This window comes from Micromesistius poutassou, assembly GCF_964030765.1.
Source record: "Micromesistius poutassou genome assembly, chromosome: 9".
NCBI classification, from domain to species: Eukaryota; Metazoa; Chordata; class Actinopteri; order Gadiformes; family Gadidae; genus Micromesistius; species Micromesistius poutassou.
Window position 1 is genome coordinate 2,082,675 of NC_140279.1, and position 13,577 is coordinate 2,096,251.

Below are 13,577 nucleotides of genomic sequence, written 5' to 3' on the forward strand. Positions count from 1 at the left end.
TATATATATGAGCAGTACATATACCATCGACTTTACATTGCTAATGTTATTGAGTTCCACAACATGTGGAGTCGGAGGTAAACCTCCGCACTAAGCCGCCGGCTGTGCGTCGCCCCCCTCTCCCAGGGACGGACCTTTGCCGCTGGGCAGCAGCCCCTTCCGGTTGCCCCACTGCAGGTCGAAGATGTAGAAGCAGATGAGGTACTCCAGGTCCATCAGCACGATGACCAGGGAGTTGAGCTGGTCGGCCAGCCAGAAGTCTGCAAACTCCACCCGGTGGAACGGAGCGGTGAACACCCGGAACTGGACATGGCAGGGGGGGGGGGGGGGGAGGAGGCATAAGGTTAGCTGAGATTGTCACACCTTTTGTTACAGACCCGCATCTGGAATGGTAAATGGACTGCATTTATGTAGCACTTTTATCCAAAGCGCTTTACAATATTGCATTCATTCATTCATTCATTCATTCATGCACACATTCACACTCGCGACCGCCAGCTCGTCGGGAGCAGTCAGGATGAGGTGCCTTGCTCAGGGACACTCAGCTAGGAGGAGCCGGGGATCAAACTAGCAACCTTGCGGTTACCGGCCAACCCGCTCTACCTCCTGAGCTACTGCCGCCCCCTGGTACGGTGTAGCTGTGGATCTGAGGAGCTGGTGGTTGATTTAAAGCCTAACTATTTGATCCGGTTTACTTCCTATATATTTGTTCGTTTCACCATTGTACGTATCAATTGTAATGATCTTATTTGCATTACAATCAATTTTTACGTTTGAAATGTTCTACATAAATAACATTTGATTTGAAGGGCCAACGCATTGTGGAATTTGTATGACTAGGGGATAATTATTCACATTCTCCTTTCCTAGCCCGTTGGGAAGAAGGATTTACACGGCCGCAGATAATCCTCTTCCACAGGCAGTGGCATTGTAGTGTCAATACTCTGGAGACCAGGTTCTGTTGACGGGATTTTATTTTGGTATAAAGTGAAAGTGAAAGTGAAAGCAGGATGCAGTAAATTAGCAAGCGCTTGCCGCGGCACTTCAGTAGAGGACGGCCAGGCAGGGAACAAAGCTATATTAATGAGCCCTAGCGCTCTGAGAGGAAGCAACACACAAAGTCTGTTATCGCCCCGCCGCAGAATAACCTGATGACTGTGTGTGTGTGTGTGTTTGTGTCTGTGTGTGTATGTGTGTGTGTGTGTGTGTGTGTGTAAACGGCCCAAAAGGCAAACAGGGCGACAGACAAACCGAGGAGACAACCTTTAAGGCAGCCCTGTTTGGTGACTAATCTTGGACGCCGGTTTTGTTTTTGGTCTTTGGGTTATTTGAAGGCAAGACTGGCTGATGCCTGGCTACTGACTGAGGCTCTGTAAACTGAAACTGATGATTTTTTTAGTTTTTTCTCTTTTTATAAAACCCCCTCATCCTCTCTCCTAGCCCCACCTACCCCTCAGGCCAACACTGACATTCACAAGCCAGTGTATCGCCCCCCACGGCACAACCCCCCCCCCCCGAGGGCCGGTCCTCAGATGCAAATATCGACCGACTGATACATTGATTTATTCTAATATGGATCAGCTCATTCTTCGTTGAGCCTCCCTCGGCCTGCCACTCACGCTGTGTATTGATCGGCTGGTCGCCGGCGCTCGTGTTCTCTCTGCTGTGATGTCTCAAGGCTAAAGCCCGGGCCATGTTTTTTCATTTCTAGAGCAAACACTAGGAGAGAGCAGTGCGCGGGCGCCGCCTCTTCAGTTTGCACTGAGATTGAATGTTTGTTTGCTGCCTGTTGCCGTTCGCAGTGGAACAGGTCTGGTGTTTCCGTGGAAAGAGCAAGAACGATATTGTGGAGGATCCATGAAATTTCCGCAAACAACGGGGGCGTAAAAAGCGAACAGAAATTTAATCTCTTGTTCGACGTTATCTCTCGGATGTTGAAATCTATGTAATTTTGTCCTACAATATATTACGAGGAAGACACTGTTTTTTCATCCAGACATAATGTGCAACGCTCGATGACAAATCCCCTATGTCTGAAAGCGTGGTCGTATCTTCTTCTATCTCAGCCCCATCACACCTTGGTGAGTGATAAGGGGGGGGGGGATGCACTTGTGAACCATCACAAGTGTAGCTCTGGACTGTGTGGGGGGGACGGGGACGTGAGTAAGGGCTAGAGCAACAAGACAGAGAGAGAGAGAGAGAGAGAGAATGAGTGAATGAGTGAGAGAGCTAGGGAGAGAGATATGGTGAGAGACAAAGAAAGACTGATAGAGGAAGAGAGAGAAAGATAAGTGGGGGTTGTACTGAGCTATTGGCTGGGAGGTTAGGGTGGGAGTGGAGGGAGAGGGAAGGGGGAGAGACAGTGGGGGGAGTGGATTGAGGTGCCCGGGGGGGGGGTGCAGCATACTGATAGATCTGTGCTGGTAATGATTGCACAGTCACAGCCGCACACCTCCCCAGAGACCCCCACTGCATTCTATTACCCCTCACCCCTCTGCCCTCTCTCTTCCACACACTCCCCCCTTCCTCCCCCCCCCCCCCCCCCCCCCCCCCCCCCCCCCCCGCCCGAAGCGCGCTCCCTTCCACGATCCGCACACGGAGCGCGCTGCAGACAAAGAACCGGCAGACAGCGGTTTGGTAAACATGAGATCTGAGCGGGGGATATGTGCGTTCACACACAGGAGGGCGGCGTGGAGATAAGCCGAGACGATGTAAACACGAACGCTTACACGCGCCGGCGCCGAGGCCCGTCGCGGCACACATCCACTGATCTATCGAAAATCTCTCTGATCAGTCGCCAAAAATAATTTGATTGCTTTAAAAATGTGAAATATTGCAAGGTTTCTGTCCATTGTTTCTGTACTAACACAGACACCCGCACCCCCACAAACACACGCGCGCACATGTTGCTTCAGCGCAGGGTTACACAGCGAGACCCCCCCGCCCGCACCAAGGTGATACAATGCAACCCAACAAGGGGAGTGGGCTGACCAGCAGTTTGAGGAGCCAGAAGCGGGACTTGTAGTAGCAGGTCTTCAGGGGGTTGATGAGGAAGAGCAGCATGAAGCCGTACAGCACCAGTGGGTACACCTGCATGGGCAGCAGGATGTAGTCCGAGGACGTGTACAGGCAGGCCAGGATGCTGGTGCACCACAGCACACCCAGGAAACCAGCAATCTGAGTGGGAGACCGGGAGGGAGAGAGGGAGACCGGACGGGAAGGAGGAAGGGAGATTGTGATGATTATTATTGTACATGAGGATGGAGAAGGGGAAGAGAGAGAGAGAGAGGGAGAGAGGGAGGGAAAGAGAGAGGGATGGGGAGAGACGGAGAGAGGAATGGAAAGAGGAAGGGAGATTGCGATGATTATTATTGTACATGAGGATGGAGAAGGGGAAGAGAGAGATAGAGTAATGGAAAGAGAGAGGAATGGGGAGAAAGAGACGGAGAGAGGAAGGGAAAGAGGAAGGGAGATTAAAATAATCTCATTTTATCCATTATGATGGACTTTTTCTGTCACTTTGAAAGCATCTCCTGACTTACTAAATATAAATTCAATGCATGCATTAGTATTCTATTACGAGCAGGTGACTAGTCTGACTTAATTCACTTCACATGAAGAATTGACACAAAGTCTGAAGCAGTTCATCTCTCTGTGCTCTTCAGAGAGAGGAGGGATCCGGTCGTACCTCAAACAGGTGCTGGTGTGAGAGGTTGTTGCGCGGGTTGATTTCGAAGATGAGGACGTGGTTGACCCCAGCGTGTCTCCAGCCGTAGGTGTTGATGCCCAACAGGAAGAGGAACTCGATCAACAGGAAACCACCGCGATGAATGCGAACCAGCGGCCAGATGTTCTCGTCTTTGATGATCACAGCAGCTGGAAGCGTTGGCGAGAACCAACCATTATCACAGGAATCATCACAGATGGGATCATTTGCATATATTATCTGTGATTATAAATTACAATTTTAGATTTTGACGTTGTTATTATTTCATCAAATAATAAAATATGTGGCAAGAAAAAGTACAAATTGATGATAATAGATGGAGTATACATATAGTCCAGGATGGCTGCTTGACTATCCCATTGAAGGGGACCCACCTCCACTGGGACCAGTATGATACCGTGATGGTTTAGGGGGACGTACCGGTGAGGATGAATGCCACTGCGAGGACGATGAAGACTCCGCAGTAGAGACCCACGCGAAAGGTTGTCCACGCCAGAGCGGGCTGCCATGGACAGACAGACAGACAGACAGAGTTCATGGTAATAACAATCGGTTAAGATCGGTCTGCTTGGGACTCATACAATGTGCATATCTGATAACACATCAGGTACTTACAGGGTGTTTTTTGGCAAAACCTTTTATTCTTAGTTAGTTCTGGTCAATCAATTGATGTTCTTTATCCCCTCTTTCCTGTTCCATGTTCCATTAACATATCTCTTTCATGCCTAAGATGAACCGGTCAATATTGACGTCTTTGTGATTTGGCCAAGAGATTACAGTAATTAATATTGTAGTAATGCTACATTTGATATGGGAGATGTGAAACATCACAGGCCGATTCTTTTTGAATAAGCTCCTGCCAATCCAGCAATGGAACACCACTTATAAAATCAATACCAAAGAGTGCCTCTCTCTCTCTCTCTCTCTCTCTCTCTCTCTCTCTCTCTCTCTCTCTCTCTCTCTCTCTCTCTCTCTCTCTCTCACCCATTATGTGGACCCAATACGTGGACCCAGTATGTGGACCCATTATGTGGACCCAATACGTGGACCCAGTATGTGGACCCATTATGTGGACCCATTATGTGGACCCAGTACGTGGACCCAGTATGTGGACCCAGTACATGGCTTCATGAGGAGCTGTTGGCGTTTGGTTTTACTCACTTGAGCTGCTCCCAGTGGGGGAACTCTGAGTCTCTTCATGGCCCTCTGACGATCCCCGCCCTCCAGCTCTGCCGTCACCAGGGCCTGAGGAACACGCACACACGCACACACACGCACACGCACACACACACACACACACACACACACACACACACACACACACACACACATTAGCTGATTGGTAAACACAAGAACTAAAGAAAACACAAGAACTGTAAGAACTGTATTTCAAGGTTATTAGGCAGGGGCGTAGCCATCATTTCAGAAGTGAGGGGGACAGATTGTTCAGGAGTAAGCCAACTTCTATTGAGTGATTTATCATCCTCACATTCAATTGCGCCTCTCCTTAGTGGCTGAATAACCAAATAACCTCAAACAGCTACAGTACGGCACAGACTCATGATCAAAATCAAAAGTTTGAGCTGCCAAACTCGATTGAGTTGACACAGAATGACCCTCAGGCATATACAGGGTAAATAGACAGATAATTAAGTGCCAAATGACAACACCTAAAATAGAAATTTCAGTAAAACATTGTTCCTATTAGTAGTTATGTTAAGTAAATAGCACACAAAATGGCATGGAAGTGACAAGGTAACTGGGTAATAAGCCACATAATTTATTGGCATGAAAACCCCCGAAAAAGTGACATAAGACTGAAAACAAGTATCATATTCTGCAGGCTCTCCTGATAGAAGGATATTACATTACCAAATAATATTGTGACGAAGGACCTCTGAGGACAGGTAAAGTGGCTGTCTCAGAAGCAGCCAATCAGAACCACACTACGCTAGTTAGGAAGCCCCTGTACATATAATACAAGCATCTACACATCTAGCCTAAGTGAAGCACCCAAACGTGTTTCTGCACCTCTCATTAGCCACAATGAATTGCTAAGCAATCTGTATCCTATTTAGTTAGTCAAGTTTGTGTTTTGCACAAAACCGAATCAATCCGAAGACTCTATTTCACCACTCCCCCTACTCACTTCCACCGATGCAAAGCGAATAGAACTGAGTAGGGGAGGGCGTAGCCTAACTAGTTTGTGAACTGAACGACCCAGAGAAATGCAACGCAAATTCGATGTTTGAGGCTTTTATAAAATCCCGGACGATTTTGAAATTCCGCCCGGACACATTTTTAGTTGGGGATGTCCGGGCAAAAGAGGACGTCTGGTCACCCTACGTACGGCAAACCAATTTGATTCCTACCTGTGTGAGAAATACAAAGTGTGGCGTGTGAGCGCGTGAATGGCTTGAAATGCGTGCGTGTCACGGCCAATGCGTGACCCTTCAGAGCCCTGCCCCGTGTAACAAATTAATTGAGCGCTTGTAAAAGGTGCGGAGGACAGGGGGCACAGATACGGAAAGTGCGGGGGACATGTCCCCTGCGTCCCCCACGTCCGCCACGCGCCTGTTATTAGGTGTGTGTGTGTGTGTGTGTGTGTGTGTGTGTGTGTGTGTGTGTGTGTGTGTGTGTGTGGCTACCTCTGTCTCAGAGATGAGCTGGGTGATCTTCTTGCAGGTGTAGAAGGGGGCCACCTCCACGTGGGCCACGCGCCAGTCCGCCCCGCGGGGGGTGTCCAGGATCTTGTCATGCTTCTTCAGGATCTTGCGGAACCCGGTGAAGTTCAGGTTCTAGGGGGAGGAGGAGCAGGGCGTTGTTCACCACATACAGTGTGTACATGACCCCGGCATGTTGCCATTGAAGGGTAGGGGAAGGTATGGGATGGATCTTCCATTTCAGCAGTGGCTGGTCAAAGGCTGGACAAAACAGTCTTGTGTTTGTTCCTTTCCCTACCGAAAAAAGTGGGATATGAATTCTCGAGTCATGAAGAACGACTGGCCTGTGTGGCACTAGAAATCCATGTGCATGTATGTTTATGTGTATGTGACTTTTTTTTTTTTTTACATTTTCTGTGTGTGTCTGTATGTGTGTGTGTGTGTTTGGGTGTGTGTGTGTGTGTGTGTGTGTGTGTGTGTGCGCGCGCGTGCACGTGTGTGTGTACCTGGTAGCTCTGCAGCAGGATGAGGCTGAGGTAGAACTCGCTGAAGGCGTGTGCGTGTGTGTGTTTGTGCGTGCGTGCGTGCGTGCGTGCGTGCGTGCGTGCGTGTGTGTGTATGTGTGTGCGCGTGTACCTGGTAGTTCTGCAGCAGGATGAGGCTGAGGTAGAACTCGCTGAAGGCGTGTGCGTGTGCGTGTGTGTGTGTGTGTGTGTGCGTGCATGCGTGCGTGCGTGTGTGCGTGCGTGCGTGCATGCGTGTGTGCGCGCGTACCTGGTAGTTCTGCAGCAGGATGAGGCTGAGGTAGAACTCGCTGAAGGCGTGTGCGTGTGCGTGTGTGTGTGTGTGTGTGTGTGTGTGCATGCGTGCGTGCGTGCGTGCGTGCGTGCGTGTGCGCGCGCGCGTGTACCTGGTAGTTCTGCAGCAGGATGAGGCTGAGGTAGAACTCGCTGAAGGCCAGCTGCAGGTCCTTGATGTTGCGGTGCTTGCAGCGCTCCTCCTGCGACAGGTGGAACACCGTCTTGCGCTTGCGCAGGCCCGCCGGGGCGTTGCTCTCGCGCTGCGCGTCCAGCGTGGACTGCAGCTCATTCTGCAGCGTGGCGAAGCGCCGCTGGGCCTCCGCCAGCTTTTCTACAAGACGGGAAAAACAAGGAGCTGATTACAGAGCTGATCCTTCAATGAGCAGGAATGGATCTGAGGAAACCGGAGACGCTTTCATCTCTCTCTCTCTTTATGGAGATGTGGAGGACACTTGAAGGTAAACGGCATTAAGGAGGGGTTTGGCGTGCTGCTTAGCAACGCCTACAGGTTGACTGCAGGCGCTGGGGTTTGCACCCGGAAACCTTTTGAGTCAGGAATCCCCGGGCCACGAGGACGTAATGCCACCTTGGTTTTCTGACCACCAACAGACACCGCATGAACAAGACTAACGTGAACCGTCCGATGACTCTTCCTCTCTGGTTTCCCCGTCTCCTCTGTCATGCTGTTCTCGTCCGCTCCAGGAAGCGGAAGGCAGCAGAGCATTAGGGGGAGCAGGCATGGACACCTTTCATGGTTAGGAACCATTACCAGGGGTCAGGGCTAGGTTAATCTTCCCAGGGAAGAAAGGTAGGCAGAGAGAGAGAGAGAGATAGAGGGAGAGTGCGAGAGAAAGGGAGAGTGGAAAAAGGAGACAGATTGTCTAAGTGTGTTGATGTGTGTGTATGTGTGCGTGTATGTATGAGTGTGTGTGTGTGTGTGTGTGTGTGTGAGTAAGGGAGTGAGTGATTGAGCGTGTGCTCATCTGTGTGTGTGTTTGTCGGTGTGTGCGTGCGCATGCACACGCTCATGTGTGTGTGTGTGTGTGTGTGCCGGTGAGAGGCCAAGCACAAGCTAGAGAACGGGCGAGAGACGGTGAGTGTTTAAGAGGAGAGAAAGTGAGAGGAAGAAGGGAATCAGAGAACACCTGGCCGATGGCCAGTCGCTTCAATTGCATTAATCTCTCTCTGAGCTCCCGCCCGGCAAAGCTCCACTGCATGACTTTCCACCGGAGGAAACCTGTATCGTCCACCACCATAACAGTGTCCCATCCCGGCACACAGTCCTGTTCATCTGTAGCCATGAAGGCTGATCCCATCCTATTACCGCTACCTACGGGGTCTAGCTTCAGCAGCTCAATAGTCTCATCAGCTTCCACTCTATTGCCAATGAGAACGATTTTCACCCATCAAGGCATTTGAAGTGCACGGTTCCGGAGGACTCCGCCGGTGTCCATCCATGTCCGCTTGGTGTTGAACGTTCTACTGCAGGGTTGAATAACCCATAACCTCCTCCATCGCAATGACATGAGTGCACTTAATAAAGTGCCATATAATACGATGGAGCTGGTTAACTGTCCTGTGGGCATTCATGAGACTAGCTGATACAGAGGTCCTCAGCCTCACGCATCACATGACCCAGACAGCTGAGACATCTGAGACCCGACCGGCGTCTGATTCCCACAGTAAGAGACAATTACTGCAGAAGACTCAATGGTGACTTTCACGCTTGGTTGCTTGGGGCACACACACACACACACACACACACACACACACACATACAGACATACTTGTCAGCACACACACACACACACACACACAAACACACACATACTCACACACAGACACACACACACACACACACCACACACACACACACACACACACACACACACACACACACCATACACACACACCTACGGGCACAGACACAGACACACATGCATACACACCCAAACCAAAGAGTGCCCACAGAGACACACACACACACACACACACACACAAACACACACACACGTATGCACACATGAATACAAGCACATAAATAAACACATGCACGCACGCTAACGCACACACACACACACACACACACACTCACACCCAACAGAATTGCATCAACGGTAGCACCTCTTTGATGTCTACAATGTGGGTAATCCCTGTGAGAGTTGCAGCGCGGTGATGTCCATGAGTTTGTCCTCTTCGACATGAACGGCACGAGGCATGAGAGAATCAAGAGCATGACTGCTTTCCAGGGGTTGAACACACGTACACTTAAGCACATACACACACACACACACACACACACACGCACACACACACAAAGAGTAGCAGACCAAGATGGAGCATAGAAACAGTACGGTCTGCATACATAATGATGCATAAAGTCTAAACAATGTCATAGCACAACTCTGATTCACAGGTCCTTCCTGTAGGTATTTCACTACTTGGTGTGATTCCATAACCTCTTTTGATGTCTGTTAATAACTTGTGTTACAGTGTTTATGGAAACAAAGATTCTCCTGAGGGCCCATGGAAAAAAAGGCCCCCGGTGCCAGGAGGATGCTAGTTGGAGTCCCAGAATAGAGCAAGCTCTAAGAGCTGTCTACCAGCTCCTATGTGACAGCCATATACCCTCTGGCATACGATCAACCTGGCTCAGGGCAGACACCATGATATTTGTCGAAGTAACGCACTGTGAAAAGTATAAAAGTTTAAGTACAAACCTAAAACTAATTCACAAACATCACTTGTGTTTGCTTTGTGCCGTAGTTCTAGTTGAGGATACATCCAATATGAACTGGAACAACCTTGGCCCAGGGTTCACTTGGAATACTTGCAGTTCCGCTTATGAACTCTAGGGGCAGCACCGTCTGCTCACAGCGCAAAACACAACTAAATTTCCCTGAGCCTTAATTCCCACACCAGGATATATGGCTTCCATCTCAGATTACACGGCACACATACTACTGCTGTGCTCCCTAAAATACATGCAGAGAGGCGCGGCGCTGGTTAATATGACCGCACAAACCCACTCTACTGAAGGTCCATGACTAGAGGCATGGCAGTTTGGGATCTATTCTGCCTCATAAACCTGGACAGACTATTGAGGAAATAATCATTATTATTATTATAATCATAATAAACAGAATCATAATCATAACAATCACAATACATGTTTGAATGTGCAATGTTCTAAAAACTAAACAATGCAGTAAGAACTATATAATAATAATACTAAAATATATGTATAAATAGAATTCATGCAAAATCTATGGGACTGAGACATTTTAGTTTAGGTTGCAGACTATTTTCCAGAAATAAAAACCTTATTTGGAAGATTAAGAGTAGTTTTGAATTTGTTATGGATCCGTCAAGGATCCATAACAAATCCAAAACAAAATGGAGCCCGAGACGCCGACTAGGGAAGAAGAACAAACCTGAATAAAATGTGTTGATCTTCAGCAGCTCCTTCTCGCACGTCTGGAAGAACTTCTCCTCAAACTTAGCGTAGTACCTCTTGACCGTGTCTTCGTCTGTGACTGCAGAAGAACAAGTAAAGGGGAAGGGGAGAAAATGAAAGATTAGGTATTAATATTTATGGTAAACAAGTTGCCAATCAGGCAACTTGTTTGCTGTGCAATCAATTGCACAGCAAACAGACACACTATTTGTTCATGACGTTTTGCATCATGTTCATTCAACAGTCCCACACATACAAACAGTCAAGTCAAATATAAGGACAATTTACCATGTTCAGCCATTTACTGAACGAACCATGACCACAGTCCAAACCATACAGCAGCCAGCCCAAACCAGCAGGGTTAATATTATTCTTCCTCATTCACGGAAGCCCACATGCTCTTCCTCCCCTAGGTGCACTGTGTTTCAGACGTTCATACATACAGAGGTTTCCATTCAGGTTTATAATCCGATCCCATGCCTCTGTCGATCATCCACCTCCTCTTGCATAACCCTGAATGTCCTCTTTAGGACCGGGGTAACCCATTTAGCATCGATGCTTTGCCTCCAGCCATCCTCTGCCTCCATCTCTGAAACAGGCTATCTGACACCAACTGGCCATTCACCTTTCAAGTGCACACCATGTGGATGTCTACGCATGGAGTCACATGAAACACACACAGATCCACACACAGATACAAGCATGGGTACACACGCACACCAAAACACACGCAGGCAGGCCACGCACACATGCACGCGCACACACACACACACAGATACACACACACACACACACACACACACACACACACACACACACACACACAGCCGCTTTATACTTTTGATCTTTCTTATGCCCAACTACACACTGTGTGTGTGTGTGTGTGTGTGTGTGTGTGTGTGTGTGTGTGTGATTTGGCATTTTGTTTCGACATATTGCCACTAGTATCTAAATGCCACAGCAAGACCCTTAATCTGGTCAGTAGAATCAACCGGGGGAAATGCTAAGGGTGAGGCTTTCAAATCAAACTTTATGATGAAAAAAAATACGCAATGAATGCAATATATTTGTTTTATCTCAGCAAGAATCCAAACTAATACTACAGAGAAACAGAAGGGCTCTGCGTTATGAAGTGATTCCGGGAACCGACCGTACGATGGAGCGTCATTCAGTTCTGTACAGTACACAGCAAACAACAGACCCTCTAAGGCTCAGAGATGTCAATACCACACACACACACACACACACACACGCACAAACATGCACACACACGCACACGCGCACACACACATACAGGCGCACACACACACACACACACACACACACACACACACACATACGCACAAACATGCACACACACACACACGCACGCGCACACACACATACAGGCGCACATGCACACACACACACACACACACACACACACACACACACACACACACACACACACACACACACACACACACAGTACCTGCACAATCAATACAATCACAAGAATTCAGAGGGGTATAGAAAGAACTAGCAAGCTTAAAACTAGCTAATCATAAAGTACGTGGAAAAATAAATTACAATTCCTTGCACACAGGAAACAAAGAATAAAATCGAAGTTAATTAAATGACCCAGCAGGTGAAATTACAGCGTGGCCTTATTTAAAAGCATGAAGGAAGACCTCCTTCAGGAACAGTTAGCCCGGATCTGGGAAACATGCCACAATATATCTCCATTGTGTATAAACCAATGTAGGATAACTGCAGTTCAAAAATTTGGAAAAACAACATCTCAATAATAGATGGAGCCAGGGAGGAAGGATTGAGCCGGCCACAGGCGGAGGATGAAAGCTTGTTATTTTGCCCCTTGTCATTCTCAAACGAAAAGATTAGTCTGAAGATTGACAATCATAAAAAAAACGGGGTTGTTTCTAGTGCAAGGGAACAATGATGATTGCTCAGTAAATAATTGGAAACCATGCCTGACCCTCTGCATGCTCACCGGGGCACAGCCCAAAACAACAGACCTTCACTACCCGATTTGGCACAAACAAACAAACATGAGTTTTCAAACCAATGATTTCCCCTTGAGTGCGTCTCGTTCACATGAACTGTGATTGACATCGTTCTGTTACACTGTTTGTCCTCTGGATGGACACAATAAACAAATGTAATATTCTCCAAGAGCTAATGCCGCTTAGAGAGTGAACATGAATGGGATACACCTATGACAAACGGGCCAAGATTAGACCGATTTAAACCAAGTTCATATTCATCTTTTATCTTGATGAACTTAGTCTCTCTGCATGCATTGACAGTCCTCCAAGAAGTCCCACCAACAACCACCACTACCCGACCACTGTGCACCGGTGACCGACTGACTGACTGACTGACTTGCTGATTGACCTGGCAGTCATTTGATGGGCTGCATAACTGAATGAAGGGCTGAGTGGGATTCATGCAGTAGATAACGGCATGTCTGAGTGGTGCGATTAGAATGCGACCGTGCGATGTGGCCAGGCGAGCTAGCCAGGTAGCTGAAGGATTAGCCACCTAGCTGAAGGGCTAGGCAGGTAGCTGAAGGACTAGCCACCTAGCTGAAGGGCTAGCCACCTAGCTGAAGGGCTAGCCACCTAGCTGAAGAACTAGCCAGGTAGCTGAAGGACTATTCAGGTAGCTGAAGGACTAGCCACCTAGCTGAAGGGCTAGCCAGGTAGCTGAAGGACTAGCCGTTCGACTAGCCTGCCGGCCCGCTGACAGACTGTTCAGCCATTTGTAACATGGCAGAATGACAAACGGCCCCTACACAGTGGCTTACCGCCTGGTTTCCAGGCAAGCATTAAATTGAATCCCACTGTGTTCAAAAGCAATACATTACACTGTAAATGGCCGCTTACTGTAAGAAGAGAAAAACAACATACACCGCACCGCACTGGCGGTAA

General features: G+C 48.3%; 1 protein-coding gene across 1 annotated transcript in view; it reads right to left on the reverse strand.

Annotated features, from left to right (window-relative positions):
* xpr1a (xenotropic and polytropic retrovirus receptor 1a) overlaps nucleotides 1-13,577 on the reverse strand; it is a 66,726-nt gene that overhangs the window by 13,242 nt on the left and 39,907 nt on the right. The window contains exons 3-10 of the mRNA XM_084473062.1: nucleotides 10,625-10,726; nucleotides 7,301-7,521; nucleotides 6,376-6,525; nucleotides 4,889-4,972; nucleotides 4,148-4,229; nucleotides 3,689-3,876; nucleotides 2,992-3,177; nucleotides 135-303 (exon numbers count right to left, since the gene is read on the reverse strand). Of these exons, the coding sequence (XP_084329188.1) occupies nucleotides 135-303; nucleotides 2,992-3,177; nucleotides 3,689-3,876; nucleotides 4,148-4,229; nucleotides 4,889-4,972; nucleotides 6,376-6,525; nucleotides 7,301-7,521; nucleotides 10,625-10,726 (1,182 nt within the window). The remainder of the gene's footprint in view (nucleotides 1-134; nucleotides 304-2,991; nucleotides 3,178-3,688; nucleotides 3,877-4,147; nucleotides 4,230-4,888; nucleotides 4,973-6,375; nucleotides 6,526-7,300; nucleotides 7,522-10,624; nucleotides 10,727-13,577) is intronic.